At 48.2% G+C, this 21582-nt stretch overlaps 6 protein-coding genes across 6 annotated transcripts; 3 read left to right on the top strand and 3 right to left on the bottom strand.

The window, feature by feature from the left end:
- Nucleotides 1-658: 658 nt before the first annotated feature.
- Nucleotides 659-2576, bottom strand: F5B22DRAFT_208078 (uncharacterized protein). The gene is made up of 2 exons (XM_047969656.1): nucleotides 2558-2576; nucleotides 659-2384 (listed from the first exon to the last, which is right to left on the bottom strand). The coding sequence occupies exon 2, from the start codon at nucleotides 1982-1984 to the stop codon at nucleotides 920-922; it is 1065 nt and encodes a 354-aa protein (XP_047830214.1). The 5' UTR covers nucleotides 1985-2384; nucleotides 2558-2576; the 3' UTR covers nucleotides 659-919.
- A 1126-nt stretch (nucleotides 2577-3702) lies between these two features.
- F5B22DRAFT_636756 (HET-domain-containing protein) lies at nucleotides 3703-6204 on the top strand (the record flags this gene model as incomplete). The annotated part of the gene is made up of 4 exons (XM_047977335.1): nucleotides 3703-3819; nucleotides 4024-4573; nucleotides 4671-5064; nucleotides 5121-6204. The coding sequence occupies 4 exons, from the start codon at nucleotides 3703-3705 to the stop codon at nucleotides 6202-6204; spliced, it is 2145 nt and encodes a 714-aa protein (XP_047830215.1).
- Nucleotides 6205-6330: 126 nt separating this feature from the next.
- Nucleotides 6331-7643, bottom strand: F5B22DRAFT_208046 (uncharacterized protein). The gene is made up of 2 exons (XM_047969655.1): nucleotides 7061-7643; nucleotides 6331-6995 (listed from the first exon to the last, which is right to left on the bottom strand). The coding sequence occupies exons 1-2, from the start codon at nucleotides 7507-7509 to the stop codon at nucleotides 6458-6460; spliced, it is 987 nt and encodes a 328-aa protein (XP_047830216.1). The 5' UTR covers nucleotides 7510-7643; the 3' UTR covers nucleotides 6331-6457.
- A 414-nt stretch (nucleotides 7644-8057) lies between these two features.
- F5B22DRAFT_608910 (methionine-R-sulfoxide reductase B2) lies at nucleotides 8058-9840 on the top strand. The gene is made up of 2 exons (XM_047975104.1): nucleotides 8058-8850; nucleotides 8905-9840. The coding sequence occupies exons 1-2, from the start codon at nucleotides 8619-8621 to the stop codon at nucleotides 9297-9299; spliced, it is 627 nt and encodes a 208-aa protein (XP_047830217.1). The 5' UTR covers nucleotides 8058-8618; the 3' UTR covers nucleotides 9300-9840.
- Nucleotides 9841-12304: 2464 nt separating this feature from the next.
- On the bottom strand, nucleotides 12305-15212 carry F5B22DRAFT_208284 (C2H2 type zinc-finger-domain-containing protein). Its single transcript, XM_047969657.1, has 2 exons — nucleotides 14428-15212; nucleotides 12305-14358 (listed from the first exon to the last, which is right to left on the bottom strand). The coding sequence occupies exons 1-2, from the start codon at nucleotides 14577-14579 to the stop codon at nucleotides 12843-12845; spliced, it is 1668 nt and encodes a 555-aa protein (XP_047830218.1). The 5' UTR covers nucleotides 14580-15212; the 3' UTR covers nucleotides 12305-12842.
- A 1439-nt stretch (nucleotides 15213-16651) lies between these two features.
- F5B22DRAFT_608915 (uncharacterized protein) lies at nucleotides 16652-21580 on the top strand. Its single transcript, XM_047975105.1, has 3 exons — nucleotides 16652-17341; nucleotides 17411-19557; nucleotides 19613-21580. Exons 1-3 carry the CDS (start codon nucleotides 17121-17123, stop codon nucleotides 21085-21087), a joined length of 3843 nt encoding a protein of 1280 aa, XP_047830219.1. The 5' UTR covers nucleotides 16652-17120; the 3' UTR covers nucleotides 21088-21580.
- Nucleotides 21581-21582: the final 2 nt, after the last annotated feature.

Consider the following 21582-nt stretch of genomic DNA (forward strand, 5'->3'; position numbering starts at 1 on the left):
GATCGATGAGTCCCACCAAACCCCTTTTCTTGCACTATCTGACTGTCACCCCCTATTCCGCCGAGATCCTTTTCATCGTGCCATCCAAGCGGTGTATCACCGAGCAAGTAAAGAAAGGAAAGAATAACATCTCGTACATGGTCACAAAAGATATCCACAGGTATGCAATGAATGTCAAAGTAGCTCATATAAAACCACATCTACGCTACAAGATAACCAATGTCAGCTATTCTTCTCTGACTTTTGAAAGCTCTCTCCCCAAATATATGTCATTGGCTATCCTGACAAAGCCGGCTCATCGATATGCCTAGCTAGGAATCCATATCCGTTCGAGTTTGAGAAATAGCGTCGACTGGTATGACTGACCAAGGAGTGGACGACCCGAAATTCGGCTCTGAGTTGAAGTCATGACAACCCAAGAGAAACGTTGTCAAACAATGAATGTAGATGGACTGAAGAGCTTAAAGTAGCGCTGAACTGAAACTATGATAGCTGAGAAAGATTGCTGAAGGGCTAAGAACTCGGAAATTAGTCTTGGTGTACGAAACTTGTGTGAGACGGTGCTTCTTGAGCTCGAAAAGGTGATATTATGGAACTCACTTTCCAGACCGCGAAAAATGCAATGCTATTCAACGCTTCAAGAAAGATGCCAGTCGAACAGTAAAATACTAAACACGCCCTCAATCAGGAGGGTAGGACGGCCATCTTCGGACACGTAAGTTGGGACCAATCTAACGCAGGCGTCTCCTCGGGCATCTCCTCGGGCGGTATTCTCCTCCGTAGGCAACAGTACGTCCGGAATCGATCACCTTCGTCGGGCCGCCGATAGCCTTGCGGTACACAGCCCGTTGGCGAGGTGTAAATTCTGACACCGGGGCTCCGGGATGTTCGTTATTGGTTGAATCGCTTGAGGAAAATGTCACTGAAGGAGGTGGAACTTTGACCTTAGGGGCCGCCAGTTCTTCCTCGTAAAATGGTTCACTTGGGCAATTCCATTTACATGAGGCGGAAGGCTATCCTCGAGGACCACACGATACTCCCAGGTAGTTGATGCAGTCAACGCGGCTTCCGTATAAGTTGGTTCACTTGGGCAATCTCCATTTACACGAGGTAGCAGTTTGACTTTAGGGGTCATCCTTTTCCCCTTGTAAGTTGGCTCACTTCGTCGAGTTCCATGTACACGAGGCGGGAGGCTATCTTTGGAGGCCGTACGATGTTCTGAGTTAGCCGAGGCAGTCGACGTATCCTGGTGCCTAAGACATGCGTGACCGATTTTAGGGAAGAAGCGGGATTCTGAGCGAGTTGATATAGCTGGGACAGTTGCTTTGCTAATAGGTCCATATAGACCATCTCCGACAATAATCATTGATCGAGATAAAGTATCCGTGTGTTGATACGTACAAGCACTTTGAGGCTGAACATAATTGCGAGGTTGGAAACAAGGCACCCTAGGATTTAGCTTGGACTTTATTGCTCCAGATGAATGTATCGATCCCGGTGCTTGTTCTCCTACGCCTGGTTCTGGATTCGGATCTGAGCCTGCTTTTGGAGCTGGAGTGAGTGCTGAGTCATCCCAATGTGTAATGCCGGCCATTGCTAGGGCTATGATCATTTCTGGAGAATGATCTGAGTTATAAACAGTACCATTCATAGTGGCGATGATGGGATTTAACTCTGCTTTTGGAGGGGAAGCAAGTTCTGAGTTAGGCAACAGCAACTTATCATCTTGAGCCTTTGCCAGAGCTCTAGTGATCCTTTCAGACTGAAAGCTTTCAGTCTGAAAGGGGTTGAAATAAGCAGCGTCTACATATTGTTTTCCTTCCAGTGAGTCCCATTGTCTTAGGTTTAGACCTTCAGCGTTAGCTGGGTGGTTTTGGCCAACTGTATTATTGATGACAGCTTGGTTTCTCCGACGGAAACAGCGTACCCGCCACCGAGAGTAGGTCACACGCATCGAATACATGACTTTTTCAATGTACCCCATAGTGACTTAAGTGCATGTCTTCTATTGGTGGATGATGATGATGATGATGATAAATTTGATAATCGTAGGCCGTGGAAGAGAAGAACAAGAAGAGGCAATGTAAACAATATAAGAAGCGAACTCATATGTTTCTCAATTACATCCAGATAAGAAGCGCCTTCCCAGCCGCGAAGACCACTGAATGTATGCCTTCCACAGTTTCCGCACACTACAGAGTGTACTTGCTATATTTTCACATAAGCCGAAGGAGGCATCGTAGCCTAGACGGCTAGGGGTAGAAGGCACAGTGTTCGAGTGCTACACTGGATTTAAGGTGCTTTCCAGCAAGAGCAGCTTATATAGTACACATCAGGGTTGCCCTGAAGTGGCTGCATCAATGTTATAGCTTCGTCATAGGAGTCTATATACGGATAGAATTAGTCCAAGCAAGTGCCAAGATCAGGTCGAATATGAGTAACGCATCCCTTCAACAGCCTCGGTGGGATATCTCATGCAAGACTGGAGCTTGAAGAATGGGACAATCAAGAATAAAAGGCGAGTGAGGCTGGTATGGGAGACATGGGGTATTCTAACCATAATACATAAGTTGGGTGATCCCATCTTTCAGTTTTCGGCTAAGGGCGCACGAGGAAATCTGACTTTTCTCATAAGGGGTGCAGTCTATATAACACTCAATTGTCTAATAATAATGGAACAGGTGAATCAAAGTATGCGAAGGTAGATACAAGGAGGAGTTAGGGCCTGGACACTTTGATACCATGGCTTAATGATCCGAAGAGCGACTTATCGACCCGTGCACTGTTTAAGGACAGCAAAGAAAGTAACTAACAAGACTAGGAACAAGGAACGAAAATGAGGGTAGCACAACAACAAATATTATGACTACCTTCGCAAGTTACGTAGGATGTGGTCCTAACCTAGAGGACCTCGTAGCTAGGCTCTTGAGAGTCCAAGTCAAGGTTGAATAGCGCAAGCTGCTTTTCCGATACCCGTGATGCATGGGCGTTGTGGTCAACACGTCTCAGCAGTGATATTATCGATCGCAGACATGGGTGAGTTGTCGCCGCTGTCGAGCCACATCTCATGCGTCAGTAGCAGGGGGCACAATGTAGGGGTGCCATGGCGGTCGTGGTGTTTTTGTCGGCTAGCCATTTGGATGCGATCTAGCCTACTGTAATCGTATCAATCAGTCTATGTGGTTGGCATGTGACGGTCCCTATGGAATCAAACGAACGTCTGAGAACAATCCTTTGTCAAAAGTATATGTATTTTCCAACTTGTGTGTAGTCTCTGTTATGCGTGATCCAATAACAGCCACAATCTCCTGCAACCCCACAAACCTACATATTCAGCTGGGCTTGACACCCTTTCGCATCGGAGGTATTTCCCTTACCACATCTACCACATTTAAGATGTTCTTGGATCGGGCGTGCTGGCAAAGAGCCAATGCTGCTAGCGTCAATCATATCTTACAATTGGGATATGGTGGTTGCGTTTGGAGTGAAAATGAAAGGGTCGGGTTTGCGGCATCTTCTGTGTATCAGAGCTACTGTCCCTGACCAAGCAGACTTGAACATGTATAATAGGAGACTCGTTCACGTCTCCCATCGAGCCAACACGACTAAGAGGCCACCCCTTTGGAAATCTTGCCCCGAGGCCGTAGTCAGCAAATGCTGATATTTCCCTTGCTGTTGTAGCATACCACTTAGGCCAGAGTCATGTCTGACTATTCGGCTTGGACGACAAGCCAAGACGGCATCAGAGTTCCACCACTTCAGCCAATTCCGTCAGACATTGTCAAACCCGACGATGCGCTTTGCGATATCTGTCAGACCGTAGGCTTTAATCCGTCAAAGTTCTTCGTTGGAGAGAAAAGACGGAGTCTCAGCAGCACTTCTTCAGAAGGGTATAGCTCAGAGGAAGACGATGACAGCGCCGACAGTATCGCTGTATCAGATGATTGCCAATCTGATACCACAGGCCAAGAAGGCGATGAGAGTGACGAAGAATCATCGGAAAAATCATCTGATTCCTTCGAGCAAAACTTTATCGACCTAGGCAAGATCATTGACGTCCGTAACCGACCAAACTGTCCCTTCTGCCGCCTTGCGCTAGCAGCTATTGGCGGTTCTCGTGTTCCAAATGAGAAGAACGGCGAGCCCGTTAACCTCGAGGTTAGCGTTATGACGAACGATGAACCCGGCGAAAATAGAAACACGCGGTCAACACGCGTCCTAATGCCCTCGGCCTCAGCAGGTGATCAATACGTCGACGAGGCTGCAGTGTTCCCTCAGATAGTGCTTGTGGCCAACGATCACCCCGCGGCCGCGACATCCCTGATTCGTCCTGTCTGTAGGGAGAAAATTGACTTCACGATGGTGAGCAACTGGATTGATATATGCGAGGCCCTGCATGGAGATGAGTGCAGGAAAAGACCAGGCATGGATGATTTCCCAGAGCATCCTGCAACAATTCTGAGTGAATTTCGCCTTATCGATGTCGAGCTGGGATGCCTAGTTAATGGAACGAGCGACTGCAAGTATGTCGCACTGAGTTATGTCTGGGGTCGGGCTAACGTTCTACTTGCTGGTGAGTGAGTGCGAGTATAGGAGAATGCGCAGGCTGAACATCATCAATCCTATGCCGCTTGCAGCTGTAAGCTAATCACTAATGTATGAATCTACAGGCTCCAATAACATCGAACGTCTCGAGAAGCCCGGCGCCTTCAATACACCAGAGTTCAGAGCTCAAGTACCTCAGACCATCAAAGATGCTATGCAGGCCACTAGGGGAATAGGCATCCGATATCTATGGGTAGATGCGCTATGTATCATCCAAGACGAGAACTACAAGGAGAAATTGCCGCACATCAAGCAGATGAATCGCATCTATGAGACAGCAGAGCTAGTCATCGTGGCTATGTCCAGCAGCGACGCAGGGTCTGGGCTGCCAGGCGTGCGCCCCTGGACGCGCGATGTCGACCAACACATCGAGCAGATAACGCCCCAGCTCCGACTCGGCCTCCGAACTTCGTACGGGAATGACAGTGTCGGACGCGTCTACCAGACTCGCGGCTGGACGTAAGGGCTAACTTTTGCTAACGCTATGCTCAGAATCTCCCGCTAACAGTGCCCAGGTACCAGGAAACTTGCTTCGCCCGTCGGCAACTGATATTCACAGGGGGCCAAGTCGTTTTTGAATGCAAGTATGCCAGCAACTGGAGCGAGGACAGGGTCGTCGAGGACCGGAGTTACGTCTTGCACGAGACCGAGAACGGCGGATCATCGAGCTGGGACGGCGACGACGACATACGATCCTACGAAGCCCCCGTCCAGAATTACTCTGACCGCACGCTGTCCTTCCCTAGCGACATATACAATGCATTTGCGGGAGTCGCGCAGCGCATACGGGACCTACTAGGGACGGACTTATGCCATGGGATCCCGCCACAGTACTTCGACTGGTGTCTTCTCTGGGACCCATTGAACAAGCCCACACGCCGCCAGGGAACGCCGAGTTGGTCTTGGAGTGGCTGGGAGGGGGGCGTGTTCCCGCGTATTTGGGATTGGTATAATCCCAAGACGCGCCGTATCCAGAATGCGCTTAAGGCGCGGACATGGATTATCTGGTACCAGCGTGCCGCGCACGACTCGACCGAGTGTAGGCTTGTCTGGGATTCAAGACCGAGAGATGAAAAGGCTCGTGATGCAAGAAACTTCTACGGTGGAAAGGTTCGGACTAGATTCTCGATGGACTGCTCGCGGACGCAGCCAACAAAGCGAAGAGTAACAGGGGCAGCGTCTTACTATCCAGATATATTATGCGATACACCAGGCTCTGGATTTCTACAATTCTGGACGGTGTCAGTGCAGTTCCAGCTCGACAAATCTGTATCTGAAGCTGGTCACAGTTGGCTCCGCGGACACACTGTCCTGGGCATCTTTGGTAGTAACAAGCGAGAGCTAGGGACTATTGCGGTTGCCGACGCGTGGTTAGCTGAATCCCCCAGTCTTCCTCTCGCACGAGAGTTTATATTGCTGTGCGAAGGGAGAGACGAGAGACCAGATGACGGTGAATATGATGCAGAGCCCGGTTGGAAATACAAGGTCATGCTCCTTGAGTGGCATGGCGACTATGCGGAGCGCGTCGCTGTAGGATCGATCAACAAGGGCCATGAGCTGGAGGGCTCACCGACGTGGAAAGAGATAATTCTCGGGTAAGGTCGAATGGACAAGCATATCTAGTTAGCACCTGTCATTAGGATTCCTGGTGGTAACGAACACTACCAGCCCAGCAGGCAATTTAGTAGAGGCATCGCTGGTCGCATGAAGCGACCGAGCGCAATTTCGGCTCACCACTTCACGACTGATGAAGGCTTGGTGAGAATTTTCTGATTTACATTAGTAGGATCAAACCGCATTCTCCAGAGTAGGTGGCAAAAGCTCGACACAATAAAACGCTAAAATGGATAGTCTACAACTTGGGTCTTGCGAGCTTGAGCTTCGACGTCAAGGTCTCCTCCGCTTCTTTCTCAATTCTCTTCACAAGGACGTCACAGGTAGGTATGTCATGTATTAACCCAATGACCTGACCAGCCGTCCATACGCCGTAATCAGGATCACCATTGGCGAAAACTTGACGTCCCCGCTTTCCACTGACATAAGGCGCGATCTCTGCGAATTCGCCGGTCTTGCTCTCTCGTTCAATCTTGACGACGGCATCAGTAACCTTGTTGCGATATAGACGTGTGGTATTGGTCCAGCGGCGCATAACCAACGCCGTATCCGTCTCCTGGGCCTTAACGATCTCTTCCTTGATCTTCTGGTGAATCGGCGCTTCCACGGTACACATGAAGCGTGTACCCATGTTTATGCCCTCGGCCCCGAGGCATAGTGCAGCCGCCAGTCCTTGTCCATCAGCAAATCCGCCCGAGGCGATGAAAGGAACTTTGAGGGTTTGCCGGGCTTTGCTGAGCAGAATGAAATTGGTAATGTCAGATTCTCCAACGTGGCTATTTATCCTCTGTGGTTAGCGCACTGCATGCGTGCTAAATTGGTGGTACCTTGGCAAACTCACCCAGCACATTCAAACCCATCAATCGACAAGAAATCTACACCAAGCTTTATAGCACTCTGCGCGTGTCTGATCGTTGTACACTTGTGCAGAATGATGATTCCAGCCTTCTTTAGCTTCGCGATAACCGGGCCAGGGCTGTTCCCAGCGGTTTCAACGATGTTGATTCCCTCGTCAATCACAACCTGAGCATATGCGCCGTAGTCTGGTGGTTGGAGAGAAGGCAAAAGAGTGATATTGACGCCGAAGGGGTTCTTTGTCAGAGTCCGTGTCTTCTGGATCTCTTTGCGAAGGTCTTCGGGTGTAGGCTGAGTGAGGGCAGTAAGAATGCCCAAGCCGCCAGCATTGGAGACGGCAGATGCGAGTTCAGCATATCCGACATATTGCATGCCACCTTGGACGACGGGGATCTTGATGCCAAGGCGACGAGTGAGCTCTGTATCAAAAGGCATATTGGTTATATGCGTCGATATTGCTCCGTTTTCTTATTGCCTTTCGTTCCGTCGCTCTGCACACTCACTCCCTTGCTTGTGGACGCTGTAAACACTTATGCCTCCAACTTGTAGCCTCAGTGAGCGGACAAAGGGGCAGACTAGGGGTGGACAGGTGAGCAAGAAATCCGCGTGGACAGTCTACAATCTATATGCAAATGACTCGTGTATATAGAAAAGAAGGTTTTCAGTCAATGGGCAAGTAACTCGCAACATACAATACCAGGACTTTATAACAGTGTAAGAGCTGGTCCCGTGATAGACTGGATTGGGTGGATGCCGAGGTAGGCTGGGGAATATGGGGAACCAAGCCGGCCTAGCCTAGGCAGTCCTAGGCTTCCTGTACTATGTACACTACATAAAAGGCACTCACGCGATGTATCTAAGGTACAAGCTACTTACTTCGTATGTACATACTTACCAATAGTACTACGTACATGTCAGTCGGTAACTTACCTAAACCACTCGTAGCGGGTCTTGTCATTGCGCCGCAAAAATCCAGGGGATCCGCCGGAATCAGTCATGTTTCTCGGAGTCGCTAATTATATTGATCCGAAGCTTTATCTCCCTCGCCTACTAGGTACTTACGCAGCAGCCCTAGACCAGGTGTTACCACCCCTATCGCCAGTCTCCAGTCTGACGACATCGGTATGGGGGGTCTCGAGATCTCAAACACCAAGGGAGGTACTGAGACACAGGCAGGCAGGTAGAAAAGATTGGGGTAGGTACTCTTAGTTAGATACACTATAGTAGATGTCAGAGCTATATAGTGTCCATACTGTACAATTCCCGCGGATTGGACGCTACCAGTAGGCCAAACCGGTAGAGGATACACTGTACGGCATCACCGGCCGGTACCTGTGTTACCTACACTGCAATGGTGATTCCAAATCAACTACAGTCGGCTTCCCAAATAACGGGAATGAATCTGTCATCACTCCTCCAAACATCAGCTCTGCCGCCACAAGTCTCCTTATTTAAGCGCGTTTTGGTCTTGCATTGTCGAATATCATAAAATTCTCATCAGTTTTCCTCGTCTTATCATAGCTAACTCATTTTCAACCCCGCTCATGCGATTGCCACCTTTTGCCACTCTGCTGCGAACAGTTTACACGTTTTCTAGTTTAACGAGAGTTCGAGCATCTGCGCCCGCTCACAAGTTTCTGCCCCAAAACTCACCGTACTCGGGATACCTAGCAGCTATGCCATTTAGTAGTCTCTTTGGCTCAAGCTCCTCGGCTAACAAGATGACCTACCCCGATGAGAGATCCCCTGACGAGTGGCGGGCCGTCTTGAGCAAAGGTGAGTTGATTTGCTCCCATCTTCACCAGAAAAGGTGCTGACGACGTGTGCCAGAACAATTCCGCATCCTCCGGGAAAAGGGCACAGAGGCCCCCGGCTCACACAAGTTTGACAAGTTTTTCGCCGAGTCCGGCGTCTACACTTGTGCCGGATGCAATGCACCCTTGTACATGGCAAGCCAGAAGTTCAAGTCTGGCTGTGGCTGGCCCGCTTATTTTGACAACATCCCTGGCGCCGTAACCCGTCATGTTGACCGATCCTGGGGCATGTCACGCACCGAGATCGTTTGCTCAAACTGTGGCGGCCACCTGGGCCATGTCTTCAAGGGTGAAGGCTATCCCACTCCCACGGATGAGAGGCACTGCGTCAACGGTGTTAGCCTGAACTTCTCGCCAAATGATCCAGTTGTAGAGACAGCAGCAGAAGGTGCTAAGGATTCTAAGGCTTAAAGCATGAATGTATTAGCGTCGGTCGCCATTTCAAAAATTTTAAATTGTAAATAGGGATGATGTGAAGCAAGAAGTAGCACAACGACGCGAGAAGTCTCTTATTCTATTTCACCGTATCTTTTCCTTTGAAAGAAGGTATACGTATTCCAATTTCTGGTGTTGTTTTCGTCTACAAAATAAATCTGTATGTTGGACAGATGTCCATTATGCCAGTTTTTCCCCATCATCTCATATCGCCAGTAGGGCAAATGGTTGGAAATGCTAAATCGTGGTTATATTTTCTCTCCTTGTAGCCATAATTGCAGTATTGACTTACACCGTCGAGACCTTTGCCAGCAAGTTATAGTGTCTAGACGACAATAGAGGAGATACGGTCAGATTTTACGTCCAGTGTGCTACTTTGCATAGCTGATATTCTTTCCCCTTTCTTCTTGAGGGCACATAGAACAGGCAAGCTTCTCCACCGGTTCTCAGAGGGAAACTCCTCGCTCTAGTCCTAAGAGTCGTATTGAAACTCCGCGACGCGTTTTATTTACATGCTCATTAGACTTTCCAATTAGGTTCCTACTAACAGGAAAACTCTCTTCTACATGTAAGAACGAGATTTGCGAGGGTTCGTCGCGCAAACTTAATTTTCTCATCATTAATGTAAATTTCCTGTCACCCGGCAACGCGATGACCGAAGTCTAAACATGTTTACTGAAGTCTAACCATTTTTTTCTTTCCCCTTGGCTCCTTCTCCTCAGCATTTCCTACCATTACTCTTTCACAACAACCACGACCACCTCCCACACTTGCTGTTACCAACACCTCACGCTTCACTACAACCTATCCCTCACACCATATTGTTCTGTTACTGTATCATTGTTGCTCACCAAGTTTTGAATCTACTCAAGGAGCACAAGACACAAGAAGTTCAAGCGCTACTTTCTAGTAGCCATACCGGATATTATCACTCCTATCAAAGTCATATACAACCTCATCCCACCCAGCACTCAACCATTATTCGACGTGGAAAATCCCGCCCAGTCCCCAGCCGATATCATCTATAATTTTTCAATCGATTAGTACATCAAGATGGTCCCGTTGCGCTCGACTTCGCCTTCCCCGGCATATTCAAACGGTCAGCCACGACAGGCACCAGCGCAACTTTCCGGATTGTGCGCCACCCGCACCACTGTCTGCCCACAACATATACTTCCTAGAGAGAAATCTCCACCACGTCGTCGACAAACAAAACGTGCCAGACGTTCTAGGCAGGATAAAACGGACAGTGGCATTGTGGGTACTGTTCGCTCACCTCTGGGTCTGAGTCTGGAGATTGAAGAGAAACGCGACTCGCCAGAAAACAACCCACAGGATGGCGCCGCAAAAGATAACAATGATTCACGAAGCGATATAGATGGGCGAGGCGGTTTCATTACGCCCAAGGACAAGTCAATGGAACCTCCTGGGCTGCTGGAGGAGGACGACGACTACGACAACGACGACGACAAAGACGCCAAACCCGACAGATACTGCATTAAAATGATGAAGGTATACATGGACGAGGTGCTATATTCGATTTTTGACCATTTGAAAATGAAATATATCTACCATCGAACTCGCGACGCCCACAGAAATTTTTCGATTTCTTATACCTACTTAATAAAACTATCCAACGGAAAACTTTCTAGCAGAAAGGTTTGCAAGAAAGTCATGACTTCGCAATGCACAATATTATATGAAAGGGCCAGTCCAACAGTCAAAAACAAGGCCTCCGATGGCTAGGGGCTTCCGGAAATGTTTGACTGTTGGACTGAGTACACGACCATCGGCCAATACAACAACCCAACCCCTGTGTTCATCAAATCGCTATCGGCAAACGACACTTTCAAAAAAGACTTTTTGGAATAAAGATTTTGTGGTTCTACTATATACTTAACAGCATCGATCAGTTTTACGCGCACGATTTCCTTTGCCCGTACCTCAAGGACAATTGTCGCTGCGTTGCTGCTGCTAGGACCACCCGATTCGGATTTGTTTATATCAACAACGTTTAACACAGCCCATTTGTACCCCATCGTCTACTCAACGACAACAGCAGATCACAAGTCGGCAGAAAAACATAAAGCGACAAAAAAAGATGGACAACGAAAGAAAAGTCACAAAAATCTTTTTTATTAAAAAGATTCTTCTAATGGAAAACCCCAAAAAGGGGTGGGAGGAGAGGACATAATCAGGGACATTCTTTTGCGACTATATCATTATCCAATTATCGAAATGCGAATCGAGGAGGAGCGCCACGAAAGGACCTGTAACTGAAGAATCAACAAGACTGTGGTTTGAGATCCTAGCTGGCGGACTCAAAAGGGAGACAGCGGTGCTCTGTTTCTTGTTTTTTTACCTTGAACCTCCTTATTCAACTCAAACCCGGAATAAAATGGAGAAAATTCAAGGGTTTTTTCAAGGACAGAAAGGAACGGGCCTGTATTCAAGGGGGAGTTTACTCAGAATTACGTTTGAGACGGTTCGGACAACGACCGTTAATTCTGGTAACGAGAATGATTATATTGTGTGGCGGATGCGGAAGTATCAATTTATTGATTGAGGCGAGGGGGCCGCAGCTATTTTGATTCAGGGACGGAATCACATGCATTGGGTTGGGTCATGTGGTTCTGTCTAACTACTTAGCTAGGCGGCCCCGGGATACGAGACGAGGTTTTTGGCATAGGGCCGGGAATATTCTTAATTACAGCCACTGAATAAACATCTTCTAAACTCATGGTTACTTTTCTGCCGTGACTGATTTTCGGTGAATATGAATGAAGCTATATATTCTCAGTGCACTAATTATTTACCTAGCTACCTAAGCCGTTGATGCTTGGCTCTTTCAGCAACGAATCAAGTCTGAAGAAGGGGTTGTAAACGATGCAGGGATCAGGGGTTCTTGGCATCACTTCTTTGATGTCGCAACTCATTGGCACGCAAATACAAGTATCTATATAGTAAAGAAACAGATTGTAGCACTCTAATACCTTAAGATGACATACATAGTAATAGAAGATGAAATCAGCTACCTAGATAATTCATACCATTCTCTATGGACATGTACATCTACCGCCATACTTAGAAACTTGGACTCGTAAAAAGAGACAACCCGATATCAATAGCAAAACCAACGTCAATTTAACTGAGAGTATATTATGATCTTCGCCTTCACCAAGGTGCAAACATCAATGTGACGTCTGTCCTTACTAGCTGTATCCGTAATCCGTTTGCAGATAGATATTGTTTCGCCATATCACCGTTATAATGTATATCTATTTAAAGTGGCTACTCTAATTCATCAATGTTCTCGCGGAGAATATCGGTGATGCATTCTAAATTTGAGCACGTCTTAAACACAGTGCTATGTGGATAGAGGCGTAGTCTAGATGCAATGTTGATTTATTGAGGAAGCCATGTATGAATCACCGCGCAGAAACTTGTCGTTACTCTTTTCCCATAAACGCCAGATATGCGAGCCCAACCCTCCACCACAACTTGCCATGCTGAACCAGATCACAATATCTGGTAGTTATAATGCTCTTGGTGGTTGTTTCTTCTGTTCAGAAGCCAGGTGTTGCGATTCTCTCTCATCTGCTGCTGACGAACACTGCGCGGAACTGCACGCTGTACTTCCTTCTTCTTTTGTTCGCTTACTCCTGTCATACCGCGACCACCGTTTGCTCGTGTAACTACGGCTCCAAATTTGCCATGATCTTGCCGACGAGAAACTTGTCTGTTTCCGTTGGTAGATTCTTCAATGTCTGAAGATTTTGCAGCTTCAATTGCCAACTTTTCGGCACGTTCTTCTGGCGTAGGGTAGTGATGCAGATTTTGGCGATAATACTTAGCTAGAGACCGGTGTCCAACAGCACGACCGGAAGGTAAATGCAACTCAGCATCATCATAGAAGATAGCCCGATGCTTGTGAGCATGGGAATGCCAACCGTCCTTTTGGTGATGATGCCGAGGGTCGTGAGATGAATGATGGGGATGTTTATCAAGCCGCTCGAATTGTCGATAAGAGTTATCGACAGGAATCGACTGGAGATCTTCCGAATCACATGATGAAGCTGAGCTGTCAGTTTCCCAACCCTCTTCCTCTTCTATAATCTCGTCACCGTTCTCCCCAACCGCCTTTGACGGCCGCTTAGCTCCGAGTTTAGCACCTCCATTAGGTTTGTCATCGTCGACGGACTCGTCCTCCGAATCCTCTTCATCCGAATAAGTACTTCTAAAATCGTAGAATTCACCAATCATGAGTTGCTCCTCTTCCGTGGTAAAAGGAATCATACAGTGGCCCTTGTCGCGCATATGTGTTTGCACGGCAGGGACAGTATTTTTCATCTTCCCACAATACAGACACTCATGATACTCCCGGATGCGTTGCTGCAAAGAGGTGATCAAGCCATCTAAATCGACTAGGTATTGCTTCTCTGGAATGAACATGCCATGTATACGCTCCATGTGAACGACGTTGAGAGGAATAGTGGGAGAGTCATAGTTACAGAACAGACAGCTTTTCAATGTAGTAGCCGGAACAGGTGTTTCAGTTCTGGAAGTAGTGTCGTTGGGTAGTTCTGATGCAGCGTGTTCTTCCTGACCTTCAGAGTCGGAAGGGGCGGGGTTCGAGGGTCGCTTGACGGGCGAGGGGCGCTCCTTCAGACTGGTCTTCTGTAGGCCTTCAACAACTTCGCTGAACTCAACTTCAGCGTCAGAGTCCACCCCTTCAGATGGCACCGATATCGGGTTGCCAAGTGAGAAGGTAGAGCTCATAACAGAGCTGGCATCGTCGATCGTGGCTCCTCGTTTAGCAAGAGCTGCTTCCTTCGCTTTGTGCTTTTGGCTACTGATGTGGTTTCGGTACGAGTTTTCACTATAATACGTTCGCTGACAGACTTCACATAGCTGTTGGAAGCCGGCACGATCGGCCTCGGCGGCGGTGGCAGCGCGTGCTTGTATAACCTTTTCGGTGAAAACCTCGGATGAAATTGGGGGCAGCGAAGCAACACGACGCTTGAGGTTGTATCGACTATAGAGAGAGCAAGCTGTTAGCGCAATGCGCCGGGATATACACTAAACGGACGGGAGGGCTACATACTGCCAATCGCTCTTCATGTGGCCCTTCTGAGTGTCGGCATATCGGAAGGCTACTTGACATGTGTTACAGGTGTATTGGTGAGAGGATGGAGCGACATCTTGCTGGGCCGGAAAGGCGGTGCTTGCGGGCCGATTGCTTGCTATGGTGGCCATGTTTTCACGGGTCAACAAGCGGATGTGAGCGACTTTGTGTTGTAGGAAGCTAATATGACAGGGTCAAGTTGATGTGACTTGGAAGTATAGGATGCAAGCCAACAGCAGTTGGATGCTGCGAAGAGTGATAAACCGTAGCCCGCTCAATTTACAATCTCTCAAGTCAAGGGAGGGTATAGCGATAATTGGCAGGGCGATGACGATGGTGTTTGTCTGGATGTGCAAACCTCGTGTGCAAAGCCCGGGCCCTTTTGTCTTGGTTGACAGGTAGGAAGGGGAGCGAGAAAGTGGATGCGACACCCAGGTGCGTTATAAATGCGCCACCGTTTTATCACGAGGGTTTTTTTCTCTTGGTTCAGATAATAGGGTAGTAGGTAAGGTAAGTAAGTGTATGTAGGTGATGGTGGGTAGGTATTTTTTTCTTTGATGGAGGGGTCGAAGGCGAAGAAGTGGGATGGAATTGAATAGTGGAATCTGAATGATTAATCCGGAGGAATTGGTGCCCTTCAGTGGGGCGAGTAGGTCTCGGTGACTTTCCCTGGTGTCGTTTTGGTAAGTAGTTTAGTTCTGGGGCCGTAGGAGCCGTGACAAGAAGCCCTGGCTCTTCTACTGTACTTCTACTGTACTTGTACCCTGGCTCAGCATGTGATACGATCCCAACTTGTCTGGACTTGGAAGTATTATTACATACATACCTCCTAATAGTAAGTACAAAGCGATACCTACAGATACAGTACCTATCTACATAGGTAGGTACCTGGTCACTAATCGTGCACGATCGCTGCGATAGGTAGCTGTGAACCCGCTCGGAGCCCGCGCCGTTTTTGCTTTAATTTGGTAGATGTTGGCGTCGAAATATGACAGCCTGACGGGGAAAATATCTCAAACCCTTCAGTACATTACTTAGCAAACTTGGCATATAGGTTACTGTGTACCTAATCTGTGCGTAGGTAGCGTCGATACGGCCCTGCTGCTGCTTGCTGTACGTCAGATGGGCACTTCCGAGGATCCTGTCTGTCAGGGCTGAAGCTTGGCATGCGACACCGTAAAAATACCTCGACCCGGCCTCTGTCAGTTGGAGATTGATATGTGAGGACTGTACGGAGTACTTCATACAGTAGGTATATATGTGTGTGTACCGATATGGCAGCAGGCTGGACCTGCCAATCCTGACCGTGTTTGGGTTTTTGTTGTTGTTGTTGTTGTTTTCGTCCTCTCTCTCCGGCCTTTCGCTTCTTTGCCTCTCTCTATTGGAGGCAGATGATAGAGGGGGTGTTACTTCGCACTAAGGCGCAGCAAGCCGTGTAAAATACTATGTAGAAGAGAGCGCATTGGGATGAACTCCAGCAGCCCAACGCCATGCTCAAACAGATGTAATGTAATGTTTGTTCACGTTTGGTTGTCCTACAGTGGGTAAGTACTGTACCGCTGAGACAGTCGAGTCATGTCTCTAGTCTACCGATATATTACTTACGGCTTTCTCCAAACAGTTGAAGTTACACATCAATCATCACTTTTTCCCTACCTCCCACCAATAGGGTCTGAATAGGGGTAGGTAGACGGGTAGACTCCCTAATACAATAATACTACATGACTTCAACCGTGGTTTTCGACGCGGGATATCGAGAGCTAAGCTTAAAAACATGCATTTCATACATACAGGTAGATGCGCAGTTCGCCGACAGGGTCATGAGCTCGATAAGACCAAAAAAAGTTGACGCTTTCAATGCTCTGAAAAAAGTACTCTACCTCCGCCCATGATCAGGATGTAATGGGAGCGCTAAACGCCCCTAATGGGGGGGTACCTTGCCAGAGACCCTCTAGCCTAGTATCATGGGAGATGCGATTCTAGATGCTGCCGGGGCTGCCGTCAGATTTACACTGTCCATAAGCCACTCTCCCGCACTACCTACCTAGCATGTATGCATGCATGTACCCAGCCCATATGTAGTACAGTACATATTATACCTTACACGTACAAGTACCGGCCAGGACATGGCTCCTAAGGAGTGGGTGATTGGGAGGGGGAGAGATACCTCACTCTCCACGAAGTGTACGTACCTAACTGTTCCATCCATACTTACAGTACTTGTAGTGTACCAGGTAGATAGATTGGGAAAGCAATACCAGGCTCTGATGAGTTATCATTCTCCGACTTCCAACTTCTCGCCTCGTTCTTATTACATACCTACATACATACATACATATGTCTCCCCATTGATGCTGTTCCTTTACCAGTAATCTCAGGAGCGCATTCATCCTTCCACGTTCTTGTAGATTCTTTTTGCCCTGCATTTTCATTTACACTTCCTACTTCAAACGCTCCCTTACCTCTCTCCTTAGCGGCGGCACATTGCCGCTCACTGCCTACGACTGTAGGCTATCGCAATCTAACGACTCCAACCCGTCACCCTGTTCTTGCCCAGCCTTATTGCACTGTACTTGATTGTCGCCTGTGCCAACCCTCTCTCCTTAACTCGATACCCGGTACCTCGTTGCGGGACGGCAAACGAGCCGGGATTTCCTTTCGCGCCGCATGTCATGACGATAGAAGCAAGTCGCCCCGTCCATAATGGTCGTCGCTGCAGCATCCTCGAGGATGACATCCTTGCCGCCCTTTGGGAAAATGCCCCCTTCCCCAAACTTCCCCTCGACGCGCCACCCGAGATAAGAGAACTAGTCGGCAATATCGAGAATCCCAAGCGAGTTTATACAATACACCGTGCTTCTCGCCGCCATCATCTTCAACTCCTCATTGACCGGTATGTGTAGCCGCCCCCCGTTGACCCAATCCTTTCCCAGTCTCCTTGCGAGGCTAACGCTCGGCCCAGCTTTGTTGCTCAACTGCGCTATGGGTGTGGTAATAGCTGCTGCTCAACTACAACGTGCTTCACTTACCGAAAGAAGGCCGCCGGAAAGTCTCCCATCCGTCGATATAATCCCAATAGCGCAAGAACTCTCGCTGTCTATCTTGCTGGCCAGGACAACCCCGAAAGTCGATTGTGCCCTTACGTCCAACAGCCATCCAGACCATCCGACGCCATAGTACCACTCCTTCTTGCTCCAAAGCAACCTTCAACGAAAGAAAGAGTTAAAGCACGTTTGTCACCCCACAAAAACGGAATCGACCTGGGTTCTTCACCAATTCGACAAGCGTCCTTGAATAAGAGTACAAACGATGATTTGCATTCAAGTTTCAAGGTGGCGCGAAATGTGTCAAGTCCTGCTGGCAATAACTCTATACCCATGAAAATCACTGAGAAGCCGGTTGGGAAGAAAGATTACCGTTCATTTGCTGCCGCTGTCTTTGGCACTGTCGCGTTCAAAATGCTCGAGTGGCTAGCACCAAACAACATGGAAGCGCTGTCAGATCAAATGGAAGCGTCCCGCAATTCGGTCAAACCAAGCATCAATTCCCAGGGAAGTTCCGCATCTGAAGATCCCAGTGAGCACTCTGTCGGACACGGCATAACACTGCGCGACAACTCGCGCGGTGAGGTTCTCACTGAGATGAGGGTCAATGCCTATAGTGGACGTCGCCCTGGAATAAATACAATGCCGAATACGATTGAACAACAAGCTAGTACTCCTTTAGAGAGACTACCAAACGAAACGGTTGCTCGGTCGCCCCAGCCGAGGAAAAGGTCAAACACGAAGATTCGTACGTCTTCTGGCTCTCAGCCATCTAAAGTAGTGGTAGAGCCTATAATGGACTCCGCGGATGAGGCAAAATTTCCCGACAAGATTTCCAAAAATGCCGTTCGATCTTCAACTCGTCGCTCCACGTCCCAACCACGTAGTGAAGATTCATCAGATAGCAATGCTGATGGTCGATCGTCAACACAGGCCGACCGCGAGTATGGGCTAGACGATGGCGTGGCACAAATTGACGGGTCTGAGGACACGCCTAGCAGCGGAGTAGACACTAGGTCAATATCAATAGAGAGCGACGATTCTTGGAATGGCGTTTTACTTGAGCCCGCATCTGAGCTAGATAGTTATCTTCCTCAGTCGCTATCACGACTTAACCCCGAAGCCGTCAACTTTCTTTGCGATGTCTTGCAGGATGATTCTACAACAGAACGACATATGTTGGAACCGTCATTTATTGATGACTCACTTCGACACTGTACAGGTCGACGCAAAATATGGAAAAGACAACGAAAGGCTCATCTTCCCTACCCGCAAGTACTCAAGTACGAGTGGAAGCTTTTTGCTGAGCAGAGTATCTTCAACGTTCTAAGCGACCCGCAGGCTTTGCTTGAGTCCTTTGCCAGTCACGACGGTGCTATTGACTCACAAATGGTATGGTACTGTATGTTGCGCTTAACAAGAGCAGCTCCCCATCTCGTTTTCGACAGTTTGTGGGTTGCTATGACCAGTCTTTTTGCACCCCCGAAATCCTTACAGACTTCTCGATCTTCTACAGCAAAAGTGTTTGCCACTTCACAGAAGTCATTTTCCAATGCTGAAACAGCGTCTCTCATGTCAATATGTTTCCATGCCCTGATTGCCGCAGCGCCCTTAGTGAAGGACTCTCGACAACTTCTCGACATGTCACGAATCCGGTCTCGCGGGTTATTACTAACTGGCAATGGGGGTGTCGCTGAACAGCGTTCTTTGTTGTCCCTTCAATACGAAGATGCATTCAATGATGACCTAGCTTTGAGGCTGGCAAGGAGGCTCCTGATGGCGATTCTCACTAGACGCTACTTCGATGAACTCATGGAGTTGGATCTGCACTTACTGGAAAGCGCTAAGGAGCCTGATGTCTTGGAGATGTTGTTATCCCATATCGAGCCATCTATGCAATCATCGATTCGCTTTTCTAAGTCTGAGCGGAGTGTCCATGAGAAGCGGATTCCAATATTGCTTCTCGACTGGGCAAGAACAGTCATGATCCAAGAATGGACAGGCAAGCCTGACGTTCCCGGGGATGGTCCTTTTGGCGGTGCTCTCACTCTTATAACCGCCATGTGTAAGTTCATAAGCTCAATTTAATTAGAACTGTACTGACTAGTTTGCCTCGATAGATCGCAAGCGTCAAGCTCTCCTCTTAGGAGAAGCTCACTTCCGCTTTGAATTCTTTGGGGACCGGCTCGATTCGGTCGATATGCCAGTTTCCTGGCTCTCCTTTACCTCTACTAGACAAAAGGCCCATCTCCTAGACTATCCATTCATGTTTAAGTCGGCATCCTTAGTGACGTATTTCCGCGCTATCAACTTTTCAATTATGAGCCACTCTTATGAAGAAGCTACTTCATTGCAGCTTCGGATCAGGATGATTACGGAGCCAGGTAGCTTAGTCACTGATGCCCATCAGAGGAATGCGCTCGAAGATCTTTTAAGGACCCCAGCATCAAAGTTTCTCATCCTGAACATACGGCGCGATGATATCCTGACAGATGCCTTTGACCAGCTTTGGCGACGAGAGGAGCGAGAGCTTATGCGGCCCCTGAAAATCCACCTCGGCGAGGATAATGGAGAGGAAGGATATGACTATGGTGGTGTACAACAAGAGTTCTTTCGTCTAGCCATGGCCGAAGCTTTACATCCGGATTATGGAGCCTTTACAATTGACGACCGGACTAGAATGACGTGGTTCCAGCCGGGCTCATTACAGCCTGAATGGAAATTCGAGCTAATCGGTCTCCTTGTATCGCTGGCTGTGTATAATGGCTTGACACTGCCTGTTACGTTCCCTAAGGCTCTTTATCACAAACTCTTAGGCGAGCCTGTTACGGAACTTCACCATATTGCTGATGGCTGGCCTGAACATGCAAACGGCCTCACGAAACTGCTAGAGTGGAACGAAAATGATGGTGCCGTGGAAGATGTCTTCGTTCTGACGTATGAATTCTCTACCACGATCCTTGGTCAACCCGTCAATCGTCAAATGGACCCGTCACGGCGGGAAACATGGCCTCAGCCTTCGGTGCACCCTAACGCAGAGCCGCTCTCAGCAGACAACCCGACAGACGCACCACCTGTGACAGGAGACAACCGTAGCGCATATGTGAGCGACTACATCCGGTATTTAACAGATGTGTCAGTAGCGCCGCAATACGAAGCTTTCGCTCGCGGATTTCGTACCTGTTTGCATGCCAAATCCCTTACACTATTGACCCCATCACTTCTACAGTCTATTGTGGAAGGCACACAAGAAATCGATATTTCTGAACTTCGCCGGGTTGCGCGCTACTCGGGCTGGGATGCGAACCATCGTACAATACGCGATTTCTGGTCCGTGGTTAAGAAATTCGATAGCCGGATGCGCCGTAAGCTACTCGAGTTCGTGACGTCTAGCGACCGTCTCCCCGTAGGTGGAGCGGCCAACATACAATTCGTCATCCAAAAGAATGGCGAGGAAGACGGTGTGGCAGCTCGCCTACCTACAGCATATACGTGTTATGGCCATCTCCTCCTCCCTGAATACCGCGACAAGGAAGTACTACGGGAAAGACTGTCGATGGCGGTAGAAAATGCAGAAGGTTTCGGATTCGCGTAAACACCCAAGAGAAAGAAGGTTAGGTCTTCAATCATCGAAGGCATTCAAATTGGGATTTAACAGACATACAATAGAAGGAAACCGTATTATTGGCTATGGAAAGTGTCTTTTTGGGGGGAGTTGAATACAAGGCTGGGGTATGGCGCGGAGGCTTCACCTTGCCCTCTTTCCCCTTCTACTGCTACTACGAGGGCAACAATCTTTCTCGTACCTTTTGTTGGTCTAGTATTTGGTTATCTGTGAAATGGTTAGCGTGCAATACAATCCACGGGTTACCTGCCTTTCCTTACGGTTGGGAAAGGGGAAATAACACAAGTATTTTCGTATAAGAAGACGTGAAGCGCTAGATCAAAACAACGAAAGTAAATGCTCATTTACATTTTTATACCTACTTTGGTACAATTCGAATAGGTATTGTCAACGAGTGCTATCATCGTATAACAAATAGCCCATCGGTTATTACGTTGTATACACTGCTTAAGTCATATATCGCGC

The sequence above is a fragment of the Xylaria bambusicola genome (genome assembly GCF_022495145.1).
Source record: "Xylaria bambusicola strain CBS 139988 unplaced genomic scaffold F5B22scaffold_24, whole genome shotgun sequence".
NCBI lineage: Eukaryota > Fungi > Ascomycota > Sordariomycetes > Xylariales > Xylariaceae > Xylaria > Xylaria bambusicola.